We start from the raw sequence: 16597 nt of genomic DNA on the forward strand, positions 1-16597 counted from the left end.
TCAACAAAAACGAACACACATACCACCAGCTCCTCTGGGACACAGCAAAGGCAGTACTCAGAGGCAAGTTTATAGCTGTGAGTTCCTACATCAAAAATTGGAGAGATCTGAAACCAACAATTTAATGAGATATCTGAATTTCCTTGAAAAAGAGCAGGAAACTAAACCCCAATCCAGTAGTTGGAAAGAAATAATTAAAATTAAATCAGAATTAAATGAATTAGAATCCACAAAAACCATATAATCAACAAAATTTTCTTAATGAAGACCCAGAAACCCAACAAATTAAAGAAAGTTTGAGCAAATGGAATTGCATGAAGCTGCAGAGCTTCTGAATAGCAAAGGACATAGCTAGCAAGGTCAATAGAAAACCCACAGATTGGGAGAAGATCTTCACTAGCCATACAACAGACAAGGGCCTCATATCTAAAATATACTTAGAACTCAAAAAATTAAATCCCCCAACAACAAATGCTCAAAGAAACAACTCCCTGATTAATAAGTGGGCTAAATAGTTAAAGAGAGACTTCTCTGAAGGGGAAATAAAAATGGCCAATAGACACATGTAGAAATGCCATAAAAGAAATGCAAATCAAAAAGACATTGAGCTACACCTCACCCTAGTTAGAATGGCTATAATCAAGAACTCTAATAACAGATGCTGGAGAGGATATGGCCAAAAGGGAACCTACTGCATTGTTGGTGGGGAATGTAAACTTGTTCAACTGCTTTGGAAAGCAGTGTGGAGAGTCCTCAAAAGACTCCACATAGAGCTCCCCTATGACCCAGCAATAGCACTTCTGGACATTTACCCCAATGATCACAAACAAGACCATACTAAAGCTACCAGCACAACTATGTTTATTGCAGCATTATTCACTATAGTTAAGATATGGAACCAATCCAGATGTTCCTCAGAAGATGAATGGATCAAGAAAATGTGGTATATATATATATATATATATATATATATATATATATATATATATATATATATATATATATATTTACAATGGAATTCTATACCTTCATCAGAAAGAATGACACTGCCCCATTTGTTAGGAAATGGAAGGACTTGGAAAAAATTATATTAAGCCAAAACCAAAGAAACATAGGTCCTATGGTTTCCCTTATTCACCGTAACTAGTATACATCTAGGATAATCATACCAGACATGTAGAAAAGGTTAAAAGTTATGTACAAATGACCATATAAGATGATGTTAAGCAAAAAGGACACAAGAGGGTTTTCTTTGTTGTTGTTGTTGTTTTTAATGTACTATATGATTATTTTGTTTCTTTTGTATGTTCTTCACCCATGGTATAATCCCTGTTTTCACTGTATTTGATTGTGGTGCCCTGCATCTTCTATATACATTTTTCTAATTTGGGGAATAAAAAAATGCTGAAACATGGATACAGATTGACCTATTGTAACAGTGAGACATACAAAATATTATGTTGAAAACGAACTTTACAACCTCGGGGCAGGGGCAGAAGTAGTTGGGGAGGTGGGGAAGGAAGGGATAGTAGGGAAAAAACATAGGAAGGGGTAACAATGCTTGATAAAAAATGTACTCTATGCCTTACTCATGTAACTGTAACCCCTATATATAGTATCTTTATAATAAAAAATGCAAAAAAGATGTAAACAAAATTATTCTTAAAAAAAATTTATGTGGCTGTGGGGCCTGAACTCAGAGCTTGAGTACTGTCCCTGAGCCTCTTTGTGCTCAAGGCTAACTCTCTACCACTTGAGCTATTTCCAGTTACCACTTTTTTTCTGAGTTATTTATTGGCAATAAGATTCTCATGGGCTTTCTGCCCAGGCTGGCTTCAAATCACAATTCTCAGATCTCAGCCTTCTGAGTTTTAGTATTACAGGTGTGAGCCACTGGTGTGAAGCTCAACAAAATTATTTTTTAATTTTTTACATCTAGTTTGGGACTATTTAGGTATAAAATCATATTAATCAATTCATTTACCCATCAATCATGTACTTATGTATTCTATGTTCACATCTCTGTAGGTGGTTTCTTCTCAGGGAATTCACTTTTGGTTTGGGTAGGTAGATGGATGCAGAAACAAATGACTGGAACTGTCAAACACAAATGACAGATATGAGGAGAGCCTTTTGGAAATGGGTGGGTGGGGGAAGTCTACCTAACTTGGCTTGTTTATTGAGAAAAGGTCACAAGAGGAATCCTGGATGGGTGTGGCCAGAACTGATTCAGGGCATAAGTTAAAAAAAAAAAAGTACTTCAGGAAGGATTCCAGGGCAAGAGCACAAGTGGTTTTTTTCTTTCTTGCTATTGTTTCTAACATATTTATAAGATACCATGTGATTTATTTTTGTTGCTTTGTATGTTCCTTATCCATGGTATAATCCATGTTTTCACTGCATTTGATGTTACTATAATTCGGGGAGGAGAAGGAAAAAAAACAAAATGTTTAAATAAGGATACAAGTTTACTTGCTTGTTGTAACAATGAGATGTACAAGACACTACGCTGAAAAATGAACTTTACAATTTAAGTGGGCATGGTTGGGGAGTGTAGTTGTGGAGGTGGGAGGGAAGGGCTGGTAGGGGAAAAACAAAGGAGGAGGTAACAATGCTTGATAAGAAATGTACTCATCACCTTGCTCATATAACTGTAACCCCTCTGTACAGTATTTTCACAATTACAAAAACTTATTTTTTTAAAAAAGAGTACAGTATTGTTACAGATAGGAATTACAACCAGCTCCAAATTAGGAGTAAAGCAAGATGCACAGAGTCAAGGGTCTGAGGAAGTATTTACCCTACTTTAAGGAGTTAGTCCTATGATCTGTAGAAGAAAGAAGGGGAAAACAATGAGCAGAAACAATATAGGTAATTTATGTTATTAAATGATTATCACCAATGGTGAGTAAAGATAAGTTAGAAGGGGTAACGGAGATGGGTAGGAAAAAAAAAGATCCCAAACTAGGCAATTATTTCAGATTCTGATATTAAGAAATATTTGCAGGTAAAAGTAGCAAGATTTGGTGACTCATACCAGCAATTAAATGAAAGCTATAAAAGTAGTGGCTGATTTGAGAAGTTAGGAGTTTAAGATGTCTAAACACAGACATCTGGTAAATACTTGGATGTGGGAAGCTAAAGTGCAGAAGGAAAATCTGAGCAAGAAAAGTGTGCAATAATCATTAGTCTATATGTACCAGCTAAGATCAAGACTAGGTTTTGTTGGTTTGTTTCTTTTGTGGTCATGCAAATAAAATGTTTATCGTAAGGAGTCAAATATTGAATACTGAAATAAAAATATTACCTCACAATTCAATTGTTAGGAACATCTGCTAGTCTGTTGTTAAATGGGGCCATTATTAGAAATTAAACTATGTAAACATAAACTTCAGTAAAAAGATAAAAATGCTAAAAAAAATTTACATCTTTCTATTTATTATCCTGATTTCACTATGTCTAATCTGTCTGGATGGAGGAAACACATTACATTGTTTGTTTATCATGCATCTCTCTCTCTGTCTCTCTGTCTCTGTCTCTGTTCATTTGTGGGCCTTGAATTCTGGGCCTGGGCGCTGTCCCTCAGCTCTTCAGCTCAAGGTTAGCCCTCTACCACTTGAGCCACAGTGCCACTTCCAGTTTTCTGGTGGTTTATTGGAGATAAGAGTCTCACATACTTTCTTGCCTGGGCTGGCTCTGAACAGTGAGCCTCAGATCTCAGCCTCCTGAGTAGCATGAACCATCAGCACCTGGCTTCATGCATCTCTTTTTAACAATGTACTCAGCAAAGTCACAACAATGGTCTGAATGAACTCAGTCAAGATAACACCTTTATACTCTGAAAATATTCAAATGCTACACATCCCAGCTTCTTGACTTTTTGTAGGGCTCATATAAAAAGTGATGGAGCAAACATAAATAAACATGAATAACAAAAGTATGGTATGTTGGAAATGTACTATATTTTATAATGCATAACTAATTGAAAAAATGTACTTCAGTTAATCAGACAGTATTTGAGTAGCTGGTTATTACTTCTTATCTGATTATTAAAACACCCATTGATATAATTAATGATAAGTGAGATCTTGACATAGTTTCTTTACATCTCTCTCATTTTGTTGATTAACTTTAGTGAAAACACTAACCAGCTTTCATATTAAAACTACATCTGTTATCAGTTACAATTACAAGGTGTCTATAAATAAACAGTTCAGCTAAATAGAATAAAAGCATTCTATAAGAGCCAATTACATATACAAAAAATACATACAATAATGATGTTTGTATATAAATTATGTGTCCCACATTATAAATATGAACAAAATTTATAATAAAACAATGTGTTCATCAATGTTGTTTTCTTGAAGAAAGCAAATTAAATTTATTAAATTTAAAATAATTGAATAAAATATTAAGTTGAATAAAAATAAACAACCAGAATTACTTTGAAGGAAAGGAAAAAATTTAAAAAGTGTTACTGTATTTAGTTTCCTTCACAAACTTTTGAATGAAATACTCCTTTAGCTGAAAGTACAAAACAGAAGAATAAGATGTTAGAAGGGTTTGGGGCAACTATTTTTAAGGTTTTCATTTTAGGTAGTTAAAAAAAAAACTAATTTAGCCAGGCACAGATGGCTTCTGCTTATAATCTTAGCTTCTCAGGAGGCTGATATCTGAGGATCATGGTTCAAAACCAGCCTGGGCAGGAAGTCCATGAGATTCTTATCTTCCTTCCATAAGCCACTCAGAAAAAGCCAGAAGTGTTGCCATGGCTCAGGCAGAGTGCTAGCCTTCAGCACAGAGAAACTCGGACAGCACCAAAGCCCTGAGTTCAAGTCCCCAACTGACAAAAAAGGACTAAATCCTTAGAGAAAGATATTCATTAAAAAAAAAGACTAAATACTTAGAGAAAGGCATTCATTTATCATCTAGCTATTGTCATATTCTGAGAAGTACCATTTGATAAATCCTAGGATTTTATAGAATTAGAAATATGACATGGAAAGAAAGAAACAGAGGTGAATAACTTGTGCAATGGTCAGGACACAACATATTTGCAGGCCCTCTAAAATCCACTATCACTATAAATAAAATAACTATTTTATAACACCCATATTAAGAGAATCATTTGATAAAAATGATATGGTGATTATTTTTGTTGCTTTGTATGTCCCTCCCCCACGGTATAACCCCTGTTTTCATTGTATTTGATGTTGGTATAATTTGGGGAGGGGAAGGGAAAAAACAAATTGTTTAAATAGGTGGACCCATTGCAGCAATGAGATGTACAAGATGCTATGTTGAAAAATGATCTTTACAACTTTGGCTGGGGGGCAGGGGTGGAGTGTAATCATGGAGATGGGAGGGCAGGGATGGTAGGGGAAAAACAAAGGAAGAAGCAACAAGCTTGATAAGCAATGTGCTCATTACTTTGCTCATGTAATTGTAAATCCTCTGTATGGTATTTTCACAATAAAAAACATTAAAAATGATATGATAATACAGTAAAAAGTAGAGTTAAAAAGTAACTCCCAGGTCATTTACTTTATGCCAAAAAATACAAGAGACATTGAGAAAGTTTGAGATGCTATTCCTTTTATACGCGTGTAAAACTTTGGAATTAATATAAATGCTTCGATTACAAAAATTCTTTAAAAAAGAATTACGCATTTAGTCACAAATTTTTGCTTTTGGGTACTTGTCAGTCTTAAATTCGAGAAAAACATTACTTTCATGGTTGGAGAAAGAACAAAACACTAAATATCTGAGATGAAGCTTTACAATTACCCACAGGGCTTATCAAACTTCAGAGACTTTCTTACTCTTGTTTGAGGCTGCTGTGCTCAGTCACCAGTCTGGCATTTGTGCAAAGGCATATCCCAAGAGATTTCCAACATAGCTGGTTGGCAACATTATCACACCTTCTCTTTAAAAGGACTATTAATTAAATGTAAACACCAGAGAATCTCTCAAACATTCTAATGAGCCCTATTGGGTGAATGCTATGTCTTTTCAGAGGCTTAATTAATCTGCTCTCATGATGTATTACATAAAGTCTATGCTGGATTTCATCATGTGAAACCAATGATCTCAAGTAAAGAAGAAACTACTGCCCTCTTCAAAAACAGATAGTCATTAATAAAAATTATAACATGATTAGTATAATTAATGAAAACTAGATCAGGAAAAACAGTATTTCTCAACTAGTTCTTTAAAATATCAGCATACTCTAAGACAAATGTTGTATTCACTTTTTCCCCAAAGAAATGAAAATAAAGCTGGGAGAGAACTGGTTATTCTATCATGCAGGACAGAATTATTTACCAGAAGTTGGTGACTTGAGGACATGTTGGAGACATGAGTTTTGTCTCTACTTACCAGATTAACAGAATATACAGTATTTGAAGGAAAAGACATTATTTTTCTTTAACTCAAACTTTGATTGTATTATTCACTAATTGTATAATCACAAAAGAGTACAGTGTAGAATCCAGTAGAATCAAAGAGTTACATAAACACTCAACGAAACAACAACCCAATTAATAAATGTTCTAATTTCTTAAAAGAGAGGTTTCTCAGAAAAGGTAAAAATGACTAATAGACGCATGAAGAAATGTTCAATATCTGTGGCCATAAAGGAAATGAACATCAAAACAACACTGAGATTCCACCTTACCACACTTAAATGTCCGTTATCAAGAAAACAAACAATAACAAATACTGGTGAGGATGAGGCCATAAGGGAATTCTATTACACTGTTGTTGGGAATGTGAACTTTTCAATCACTCTGGAAAGCAGTATGGGGATTCCTCAAAACACTAAACTAAACTAGAGCAATCCCATTCCTGGGCATTTATCCAACACAGTATAAACAAGGCATAGTAAAGACACCAGTACAACATGTTCATTGCAGTATTATTTACCATAGCCAAGATATGGAATCAGCCTATGTGACCCTCAGTGAGTAAATGGATCCAGAAAATGTGGTGTATATACACAATGGAATTCTCCTCATCTAGTAGAAAAAAAATGATACCATTCATAAGGAAATGGAAAGGCTTGGAAAAAATTATATTAAGTGAAATAAGCCAGACCCAGTGAAACATGGGTTGCATGTTTTCCCTCATTGTGGTAGCTATAATGTGCCTATTAATCTATAAATAAAACATTGGGTGGTATGCAAGTGATTATAAATGAAATAGTATAATAAACTATGAAGAGAAGGGTGTGGGTTTGGGGAGGGGTGGTGAGGCCAAGGAGAGCCGGGTAGAAGAATGAAGGGGGAAGGTGGGAGAATGCAGGCAAGAATTCATTATATGTACCATGGAATTGAGAAAAATAAGGAGAGGAATGGGTTGGAGGGAGATGAAGATGTTAAAGGGTTGACAGATCAAGATGGATTGTATACATAGACTGCTTTGTTAAATGGCAAAAAATCAATACATATCCTCAAAATTAAGGAAAGTGAGCAAAGGAGTGAATCAATAAGGGTGGGTGAGAATGTTGAATGTATTCATAAACTGCTTTGGCAAATGGCAACTCCTTTGTACAACCACATAAAGATAAAACTATGTGTAAAAGTCAAGTAATATTCTTAATTATATTGTTTCTAAGACTTGTAAAACTGAGACTAATGATGAACAGTACACGACAAGTAATATTCTTAATTATATTGTTTCTAAGACTTGTACAACTGAGACTAATGATGAACAGTACAAGGCCTAAAGAAGAAGTTTAAAATTTTGAATTACAAAGCCATGGAAAAAGAAAGACATGGCTTACAACGAAGAAGAGGGATAAGAGGATCAAAATACAACACAATCAATAAAACACATTAGCAAGGTGATATTTATGAAGCTGAAAATGATCAATAGATGTGAGACAATGAACAAACAAAATCATTTTAGCACCCATCTTCAATAAAATCACTGCTCTGACTACTGTCTCTTATACTTCCTTTGATTTTTTTCTGTTCCCATTTTGGTAACAACAACAACAAAACCCTCTGGAGGCCAGTAGTGATGTGAATGGGAATTAGTTCCACCTCAGCTCTTGAAGCTCAGAAATTATTTCTAATGCAAGTGAAAGAATCCATAATTTCCCATCCTGTTAAGCCATCTCATCTTTTATTGTTGAAGTAGTATACTTCCAGTTTTTGAGGCAGCAGACGGGAAGTCATCTTTGACTCCTGTTAATTTTCTTTCTTTTTTTTTTTTGTATTTCTTTTGTAATCACCAACAAATGCTTAACTTATAAAATATACTAAGAATCTTATACTCACCCCATCTCTAATTCTGTCATGTTAATATATGTCCCCATCACGTCACACCTGAATTATTGCAAGAACCTTAATTTTCCAGCTTCTGCCATTGTGAACCACCTGCCCTTCCTTGTGAGTTGTGAGTCATACACTCAGATCCTTTGGAGGACTTCAGTCCTTCATAACTCTTAGGTTCTGCCCTGCTCTCTACTCCAATCTCCACTGTCAGTCTTTACTACTCATCTTTCAGTTTGTTCAACCCATTCTTGCCCCTTGATTTTCCTTAAATGTTATGCATCTCCTACCTCTAGATAGTTCCATAGTTACTCTGCCCTAAATACCCTTCTTCATATTTATAGGGCCCATGTGTACTGACCATACATCAAGTGTCACCTTCATAGAAAGACTTTCAAACAACCACTTTTACATGATAGTTCCTACACCTCATCCTTAATTCCTACCCTTTTCTTTTGATTTCTCCATATTACCATATTTATCTGGGTAAAGGGCATTGCTTTATTCACAGTTCTATCTTCCTTCATGGTTAAGAGTTTGACATATACAAAAAGTGCATAATTACTATTGGTTTACTTGATGAAGGAATGAATATATAACTAAGTACTTCAAAGGCTGATCTGATTGAGCTTCTTGACTCACCAAGTGTGGCAGCTGTATATATAGTCACTGGTTGAGCACACCAAAGTAAGGTGACTCCATTATGTTCTCTCAATCAACATTTGAACCTAATGTGATTCTATTTTGTTCTATCAATCATTGGTCCAAATTTTTTCTGAAATTTTTTTACATAATATTTCTCTACACTGACTCCAATATAAAATTATGAATTATTTTAGAAGTATCCTCAATGAAGTTTTATAGGATTAAAAATTACCTTAAGATTTTGGTTCAAAGCCAGACTAGACAGGAAAATCTGTGAATCTCCTATCTCCAATTATCAGCCCAAATGGAGTTGTAGCTCAAGAGGTAAACATAATCCTTGAGCAAAAAACTTTAAGGACAATGTCCAGGCCCTGAATACAAGCACAGGACCAGCACACACACACACACACACACACACACACACACGTACAATTACCTATTCATAGTTCTGCATAAAGTAACTCCTAAAGTTGGAAATAGTTCAGTTGGAAATAAGTTCTTGATTATCTCATATTATTTTCTAATTATACAAAAACTTTAAGTAAGGATCATTCATAAAATGGACACAGGAAATCTTGATAGCATTTGTAAAAATTTAATTTCACAAGGCTGTCAACTGGTTTGTTAAGAAATACACCACATATTTGGATCAAATTCTTAAATGCTTATCAATGAAAATTCCTAAAGAAAATTATACTGAGTTTGCTTATGGTAGTAACTTCAGCAAACACAAAGTTATATTGATTATACCCAAATAATTTGAAGCTTATACACAATGAATATATTACAAATTTAGAGGAAATCCATGCATTAATGGGAATTTATAGGTATTTTTATTTTTGTCACTTTGCTTAATGTGAAAGATCTCAAGAAAATCTAGTCAATGATTTCTATAAAAATAATTATGTTAAGTTAATAACAGTGAGACATTGAAACCAATGCAAATGCGTCTTCTGTACTAGTTTGTTAACAAAATTAAAAACAAGGAAGTAAAAAGGAAAAGGGGTGTTAATTAATCCATAATTATTTCATTTGATCCCATCAAAATTTTCATGACACAAATGTCCCCACTTTAAAGATGAGGCATCTGAAGGATCATGTTTTAAAATATCCTCTGTTTTGGAGCAGGGTAGTAGTTTGTTAAAACTCAATTTACCAGGTTCTGCAATTCTATTCTAGGTTTGTGTTTTAATTCAGATGATACTTGTTTAGAAGGTAGTGTACACTTTCCAAGGCTAAGGCAAAAGTTACTGTTACTTTAAATTAGACCCCTGGAAAATTCCAAGAGTAATAAAGTCCTCAATAAGGCAATAAGTGAGTAAGAATAAATTGGGCTATTATCAGAAAAAATATATTGAGTGCAATATAGGGGAATATCACAAGACTTCCTATTTTAGCCTATAGATCAAGGTTCTTGAATTTTGCCATGAGTTAGAATCTTCTGGAAGACTTTATTCCTATCTTCCGTGTTTTTAATGAAACAGTGACTAGAAAGGTTGGGCCTTTTTTTTTTCAGGTTGACAGGAAGAATAGATCATATGTTACTACATGACTTAATGACTGGAAGATACAGCAGTTTGAGTGAAGGAAAACACTAATTTTTTTTAAGGCAACAGATTCAATTGACCAAAAGGTCATTGCTTGGCCAGACCTATAACTCACAAGATCTAAAACTCAAAATCTAGAACTCAAGACCTAGAACCTAGGGTAAAAAAAATGTTTTTTGTAGCCATAGCACAAAAATGGTCATGCAAGTCTCACACATCTTTCAGGCTTACACACAATAAAAAGTAACTAGGAACTGAAAATATTGGGGTATGTTTTTACTTTTGGGATGTGAAGAAAATAGTCATTTAAATAGGAAAAGAATTAGAACTCTGGGAAATTTAAAGCACAGGGGAGGGTATGGCTTCTGAAATCAGGGAAAGGTTTCAGAAGAATGAGACAAACTGGTCAAGAGTATAAAATTGGCCGAGTGTTCATGAATCCCTCAATATTTTAGGAAAAGAGCAGCAGTACCATCCATCCCCTGAGCATCTGCTCTAGTGGTTCTATGGCACAGGGAAGGTGAATTGCTGATATAAAATGAGAATCAGAAATTATTGTCAGTAGAGTATTGTGAGTGTGAAAATTAAAACTGAGAGAGAGAGAAAGGGATCCAGGATTAGCTGTTAGTCAGAGACCTTTGTCAAAATTGCTATGGAAGTGTCTATTTACTTTTCAGTAAATAGCTGCTAGTTAACCTTACAGTGTAACTGTAACTCCTCTGTATAGCATCTTTACAATAAAATAAAATTAAAAAATAAACAAAAATATTACAGATTAAAACAAAACATTTTCAGGTTTTCTCATACCATCTGTAAAGCAGGCTTCTGGTTCATCAGAATTCACAGGTTCAGCCTCCGCTTCTTCTCCTTCTCCTGGCAGAGGGTTATCAACTGTGCTGCACTCAGAAGAGCTTGATCGGTTCCGTCTCTACAAAGGAATTCACCACCCCCACCAAAGAGATCATTGAGGGTTCGTTCAAGTCCTACAGTCTAGTTTCACTTAAGAATCACTCATGCAAAGTGTTATGACTAAAGTTCAGCAGCATAATGGTCATAAAAATGTATAAACACACATTGAGGTCCAGGGACCTTACAGTGGATCTCTGTTTGATCTTTCTATCTACACATCCTGCAAAAAAATGCATTTTTATGTTACTAAAAAGTATTTGAACAAATTGGCACAGGTAATATTCTAATGCTAAGTACAATTTTGGAAAATATTGATCACATTTCATTATTATTTTTGTTTATTGCAAAGTACTAGCACATAGGTGCTAACATACTAAAGCTAAATCACTGAAAAATCAGACCTCATAGTTAGCAGAAGCAGCTTGTAAATACCCAAGAAAACCCAAGCATTTTTCTCTAATATCTTGGATTTTGGAATATGTAACAGGATGATATAGACAGAAGGTCTTTAAACAAGCTCATGATAATCAAATATTGGAATCAAATTGTGCAAGGCCATTTCAGCACCATCCATTTTAATTTACAATGATATAATACAATAGGAAATACCATGAACTATTATTTCCAAAGTCAAGGTAGTGACTACCAAAAGTAACACCACATGCAGACTCTGAAACAAAGATTCAATGAAATTAAATGTGATAGACTTACACATGAGAATAATGAATTCGTGTAATTATGATCATTACAGTGATCATAACACAAACGAATTTCCCTCTCCAACGCTTATGATCAAACATATGTCCGCATGTGCGTGCAAACACACACACACACACACACATGCACACACACAGAGAAATATTTAGAGAAAATACATAATTGTAGCAAAATTCTTGTCAAATTTTCCTAATACTGTTTTATAAAATGTTAGAGTGGTCTATCAATTGTAGAGTTCATTTTTCTTTCTTATTTGCTAAATGACAAGTGAATACAGAAAAGTGGTAGTTAACAAAATACATGCTTCTTTTCTAAAAATTATAGTTTAATTTTGTGAAATAGTTCAAAGAAAAGAAAGGGCTAAAATGAAAAATTTCTCATTTTACTTAAATCGATTCTTGTCTATAAAGGTTTATTAAAATCTTAGGCTCAATATAAGCTATTAAGCTTTAGAATCATAAAATATCTTTATGCTTATTGCATACTATTCTCTGTGATTATATATATTAGTAAAAGTTGAAAATATACATATGTGTATGCACAAAGTCTTTTTTTTAATCAATGTGGCAGGCAACTATGAACATCCTATTAAATGAGTATTTCTATGCTACATTGATGTAGATCCATTATTTCTGTCAGGGTGAGTTACGAATAGCAGTGATAAAGCTTGTTAAGTTTTTTTTCACAATTTAAAAACAGACAAGAAGAAAAACATAAATCACACAACTTGCACATTTGAATCATTTCCACAACTAACTACAATGAAGAAGGGCAAGAATGGACAAATTCCAATGACTAATAATTATAACCTCTTCAAATGTGGATTTCTAATATTAAGAATCCACTGGATGAAACATCTCTTACAACCTCTAGGTAGGCCAAATTTCAAACTATTCCTTATTATTGATGTCTACAAGGTTTTTAACCTCGTAAGAGAACTTTCACTTTTAAGATGTACCCAGACTATTTTAATAACAGTTTGGTAGACATTTTAATTTATGAATTCACAACAAGAATATATGTATGTACATATACTTCTGAGGTTTTTTCAAGTGTTATATGCTTTTATCTACTTACATTGATACTATAATAAATATGTAAATCTTTTGGCTCTAGGTGAAGGAAATGTGGTAGCCTGGGAAACAGGCCTGTCACTACCAATTTGAAGTAGACAATATGTCTCTTACTTAAGGGCACCTTTAACTTGAATATCATGTGAACTAAAGCATTTCTTTTGCATTGTATAGTGTTATCATTGTCACTAGTGTATGTAGATTTTAGTTTGCTTTCCTGAATATACAACAATGAAAACAAACATTTCAACAATGACAGGGAAATTCAAAATATGAAGTGGATTATAAAAAGGCAAGATTTTTGACATGGATTTTCTCCTATTTGAGTTCAATCATTCAACAAAGTATAATAATATTAAATCAAAGTATCATTGTATATCTTCTTTTCTATTCTTTAGAAATCTTACATAAAGCAAGTCATTATTGCTAGTTATCAGTAGTGTTTTTTAGCTTACAAATAATTTTTTTCATGTGTTTGTGCTGGTATTAGAGTAAGAACTCAGCACCTCAGTCTCTTCTAGCTCTTTTACCCCTTGGGCTTTTTTAGCTCAAGACAGGAATTCTGCCAATTGAATTGTATCTTCATTTCTGGTTTTTTTGCTGATTAATTGTAGATAAGAGTCTCACAGACTTCTCTGTTCAGGCTGATTTCAACAGTTTCTTGAATGAGCTAGGATTACAGGCATGAGCCACCAACATGCAGCTTGACAAACAGATTTATATCTAGCTTTAAAAGGCTATTCTGAATATATTTATAGTCAATAGCTTATTCTCATCAGTGAGAAATACTGCTTCTAAAATCACCTTATCACTCATTCATAGATGGAGCCTATTAAGCATTAATTGAAGTAACATATATAAAAATAGTATTGAATGTGAAGCATTGAACTAATTATAAACAACAAAGTCCTAGTAATCACTATGCTTAAATAATTTAAAATATACTTAAACTTTAGACTTCAAAGTTGGGTTTCTAGGCTCTGTCCCCAACTTCCTGGATGTGTAGTAAGAAAGCACCAACTACAGACTGAATATCATTTTCTTTGTCTCTAAATACAGGACTAAAAATGTAATGTTCCTTTCTTGCTGAGACTTTGTTTACAACTGAAGTATTTTTCACACAAAATTTGTTTTTGAGTTTTAGTATACTCAGTTTAAAGTTGATAGAGGTTTTTAAATTAAGCCTGCTTCAATGGCTTTTGTTACTGTATCTTTTATAATCCATCCAGTAAAAGTCCATAGGTCATGCACTGGAAACTGCCTAAGAGTCCATAGCCACAAAAATGATGGAATGTCCCCAGTGACATGCCATGATGTCAATTCACCTATAGAACAATTGTGTTTTTTGATACTTTCTTGCAATGGGTCAGGCAGGAAGATTTTGTAGCTGAACAGCATGCAAGACACTGAAAAAAATATCATATATGTATGATTTTTTTTAGGTAACCTGAATACAAGTGGTCACATATGTCTCTGTCTGGTTAAAGCACAGAGCAGCATCCTTGAATGGATCCACTTTGATTTTACCCCTGTGGGAAGTGAAGTTAGGTCCTGAAATTTAGAAAAGCAGCATGATGAAACAGCTTGGTCAACTGTGATTGAAAATGTTAATGTCATGTACCTATTAATAGAAATTACTTATCTGTTTGCAAATGCATGCTTGCTACAAATACAATGCTAAGTCACAGATTTGAAACAAAGGAATAAGATTAAATATTATTCAATATAGACTTTATAAATAATGAACCAGTTACATAATTATCTTCATTAGAAGATGACTTTATATATTAAAACATGCTCATGCAATCTTTTATATGCCATTTGCTCTTCAATACAAGCGACATTCCAAAACAAGCACTACCCAGAGGAATAGGGTAAAAGGGTGTGTAGTTTGAACAAAGGTATTCTAAAATTAGACTTTCTTGGTTTACTCTTAATTAGCAAATGTAATTAACTTGATATTCCAAACAGCATTTCAGGAAAGCAACACTCAAACATTTATTAAAAACAAAAATAATATTTATGTATTTACTTACTTTTATCCTTTTGGTAGCAATGAGGATTGAACTCAGGGGCCTTGTGTTCTACTGCTTGAGCCACACCCCATAAGACTTCAGTCTTTCCATCAACTGTACTTCTGGGAAAGTGGATTCTATTTTCTAAAGATCTATATAACTAAAATTTTAAATGCTTTTTTGATGAAGCAACTACTTCTATAAGGAAAACACACCTTGATGTCGTGTGAGAGCACTAGCCTTAAGCACAAAAGCTCAGTGACAGTACCCAGGCCCTGAATTCAAGCCTCAGTACCGGCATACACACACACACACACACACACACACACACACACACACTCACACACACACACACACACACACACACACAGGATTTTGGGATCTGGTAACAATCTAGTTAAAACCACTACTATGCTATATTAAAGGGACATAGAAATTTAGTCTTGATGGCTACATATTTGAACAAGTTTTAAAATCAATAAAATAAAATAATTGCACTTCATAATGAGTAAGCAAGTTTAGGTCATTCCAAAAATGATGGCATTCAATGTAAATACTGAATACATGAATGGATGGAAACATGAGTGAGTGAATCAAGTCATCAATATGAATGCTTTTGCTCTGCTGGAGATTTCCTTCTGTGCTACATCTATGTATCTCTGTACTTTAGGATCTAGCTTAAGCACCACCTCTTTCCATGTGCATTCTGCCTAATACATGCTCTATTATTGTGCTGTTATATAAGTTGTTTTGCTTTGCTCTGTTATAACTATTTGTACATTTGTACATTTATTTTAAGCCCAAGCTATTTGAATCTAAACCTCTTGGGGTTTGGAAATTGGGTACTTTCTAGAAATTGGGCATGAAATTATATCAGTCATTTATGCCTGATATAATATGTGATGCCTGCAAAATTAGGAAACCAGATGGAATCTTGAACAGAATTGCCCTGTGGACTGCTGATCTATGGAACTTTTTAAATACAAAAGCAGAACATTCTATATAAATATGCTAACATAGTAGTTTCCATTATGCAATAAGCAGATTCCTATTTTACTGCTAAAATAACAATGAAAAATAGAATTTGTACACATTAGAATTGCTTGTGCAGGGCTGGGAAGGTGGCTCAGTGGTAGAGTGCTTGCCTTGCATGCCTGAGGCCCTGCGTTTGTTTCCTCAGCACCACATAAGCAAAAAGAAAAAAGACGGAAGTGGCGCTGTGGCTCAAGTGGTAGAGCGCTAGCCTTGAGCTGAAGAGCTGAGGGACAGCGCTCAGGCCTAGAGTTCAGGCCCCACGACCGGACCCCCCCCCTCAAAAAAAAAGAATTGCTTGTGCATTCCTTTTCTGTTTCTACCAGTTTTTATACTTAATTTTTTTATTGTCAAGATGATGTACAGAATGGTTAGTTACA

The 16597-nt window shown here is 34.2% G+C and overlaps 1 protein-coding gene across 1 annotated transcript in view; it reads right to left on the bottom strand.

The window, feature by feature from the left end:
- Nucleotides 1-16597, bottom strand: part of Scn9a (sodium channel, voltage gated, type IX alpha subunit) — a 78864-nt gene that overhangs the window by 26800 nt on the left and 35467 nt on the right. Inside the window, exon 18 of the mRNA XM_013027294.1 lies at nucleotides 11279-11399. Coding sequence (XP_012882748.1) covers nucleotides 11279-11399 — 121 coding nt within the window. The remainder of the gene's footprint in view (nucleotides 1-11278; nucleotides 11400-16597) is intronic.

This window comes from Dipodomys ordii, unplaced genomic scaffold, assembly GCF_000151885.1.
Source record: "Dipodomys ordii isolate 6190 unplaced genomic scaffold, Dord_2.0 Scaffold5, whole genome shotgun sequence".
Classification (NCBI taxonomy): domain Eukaryota; kingdom Metazoa; phylum Chordata; class Mammalia; order Rodentia; family Heteromyidae; genus Dipodomys; species Dipodomys ordii.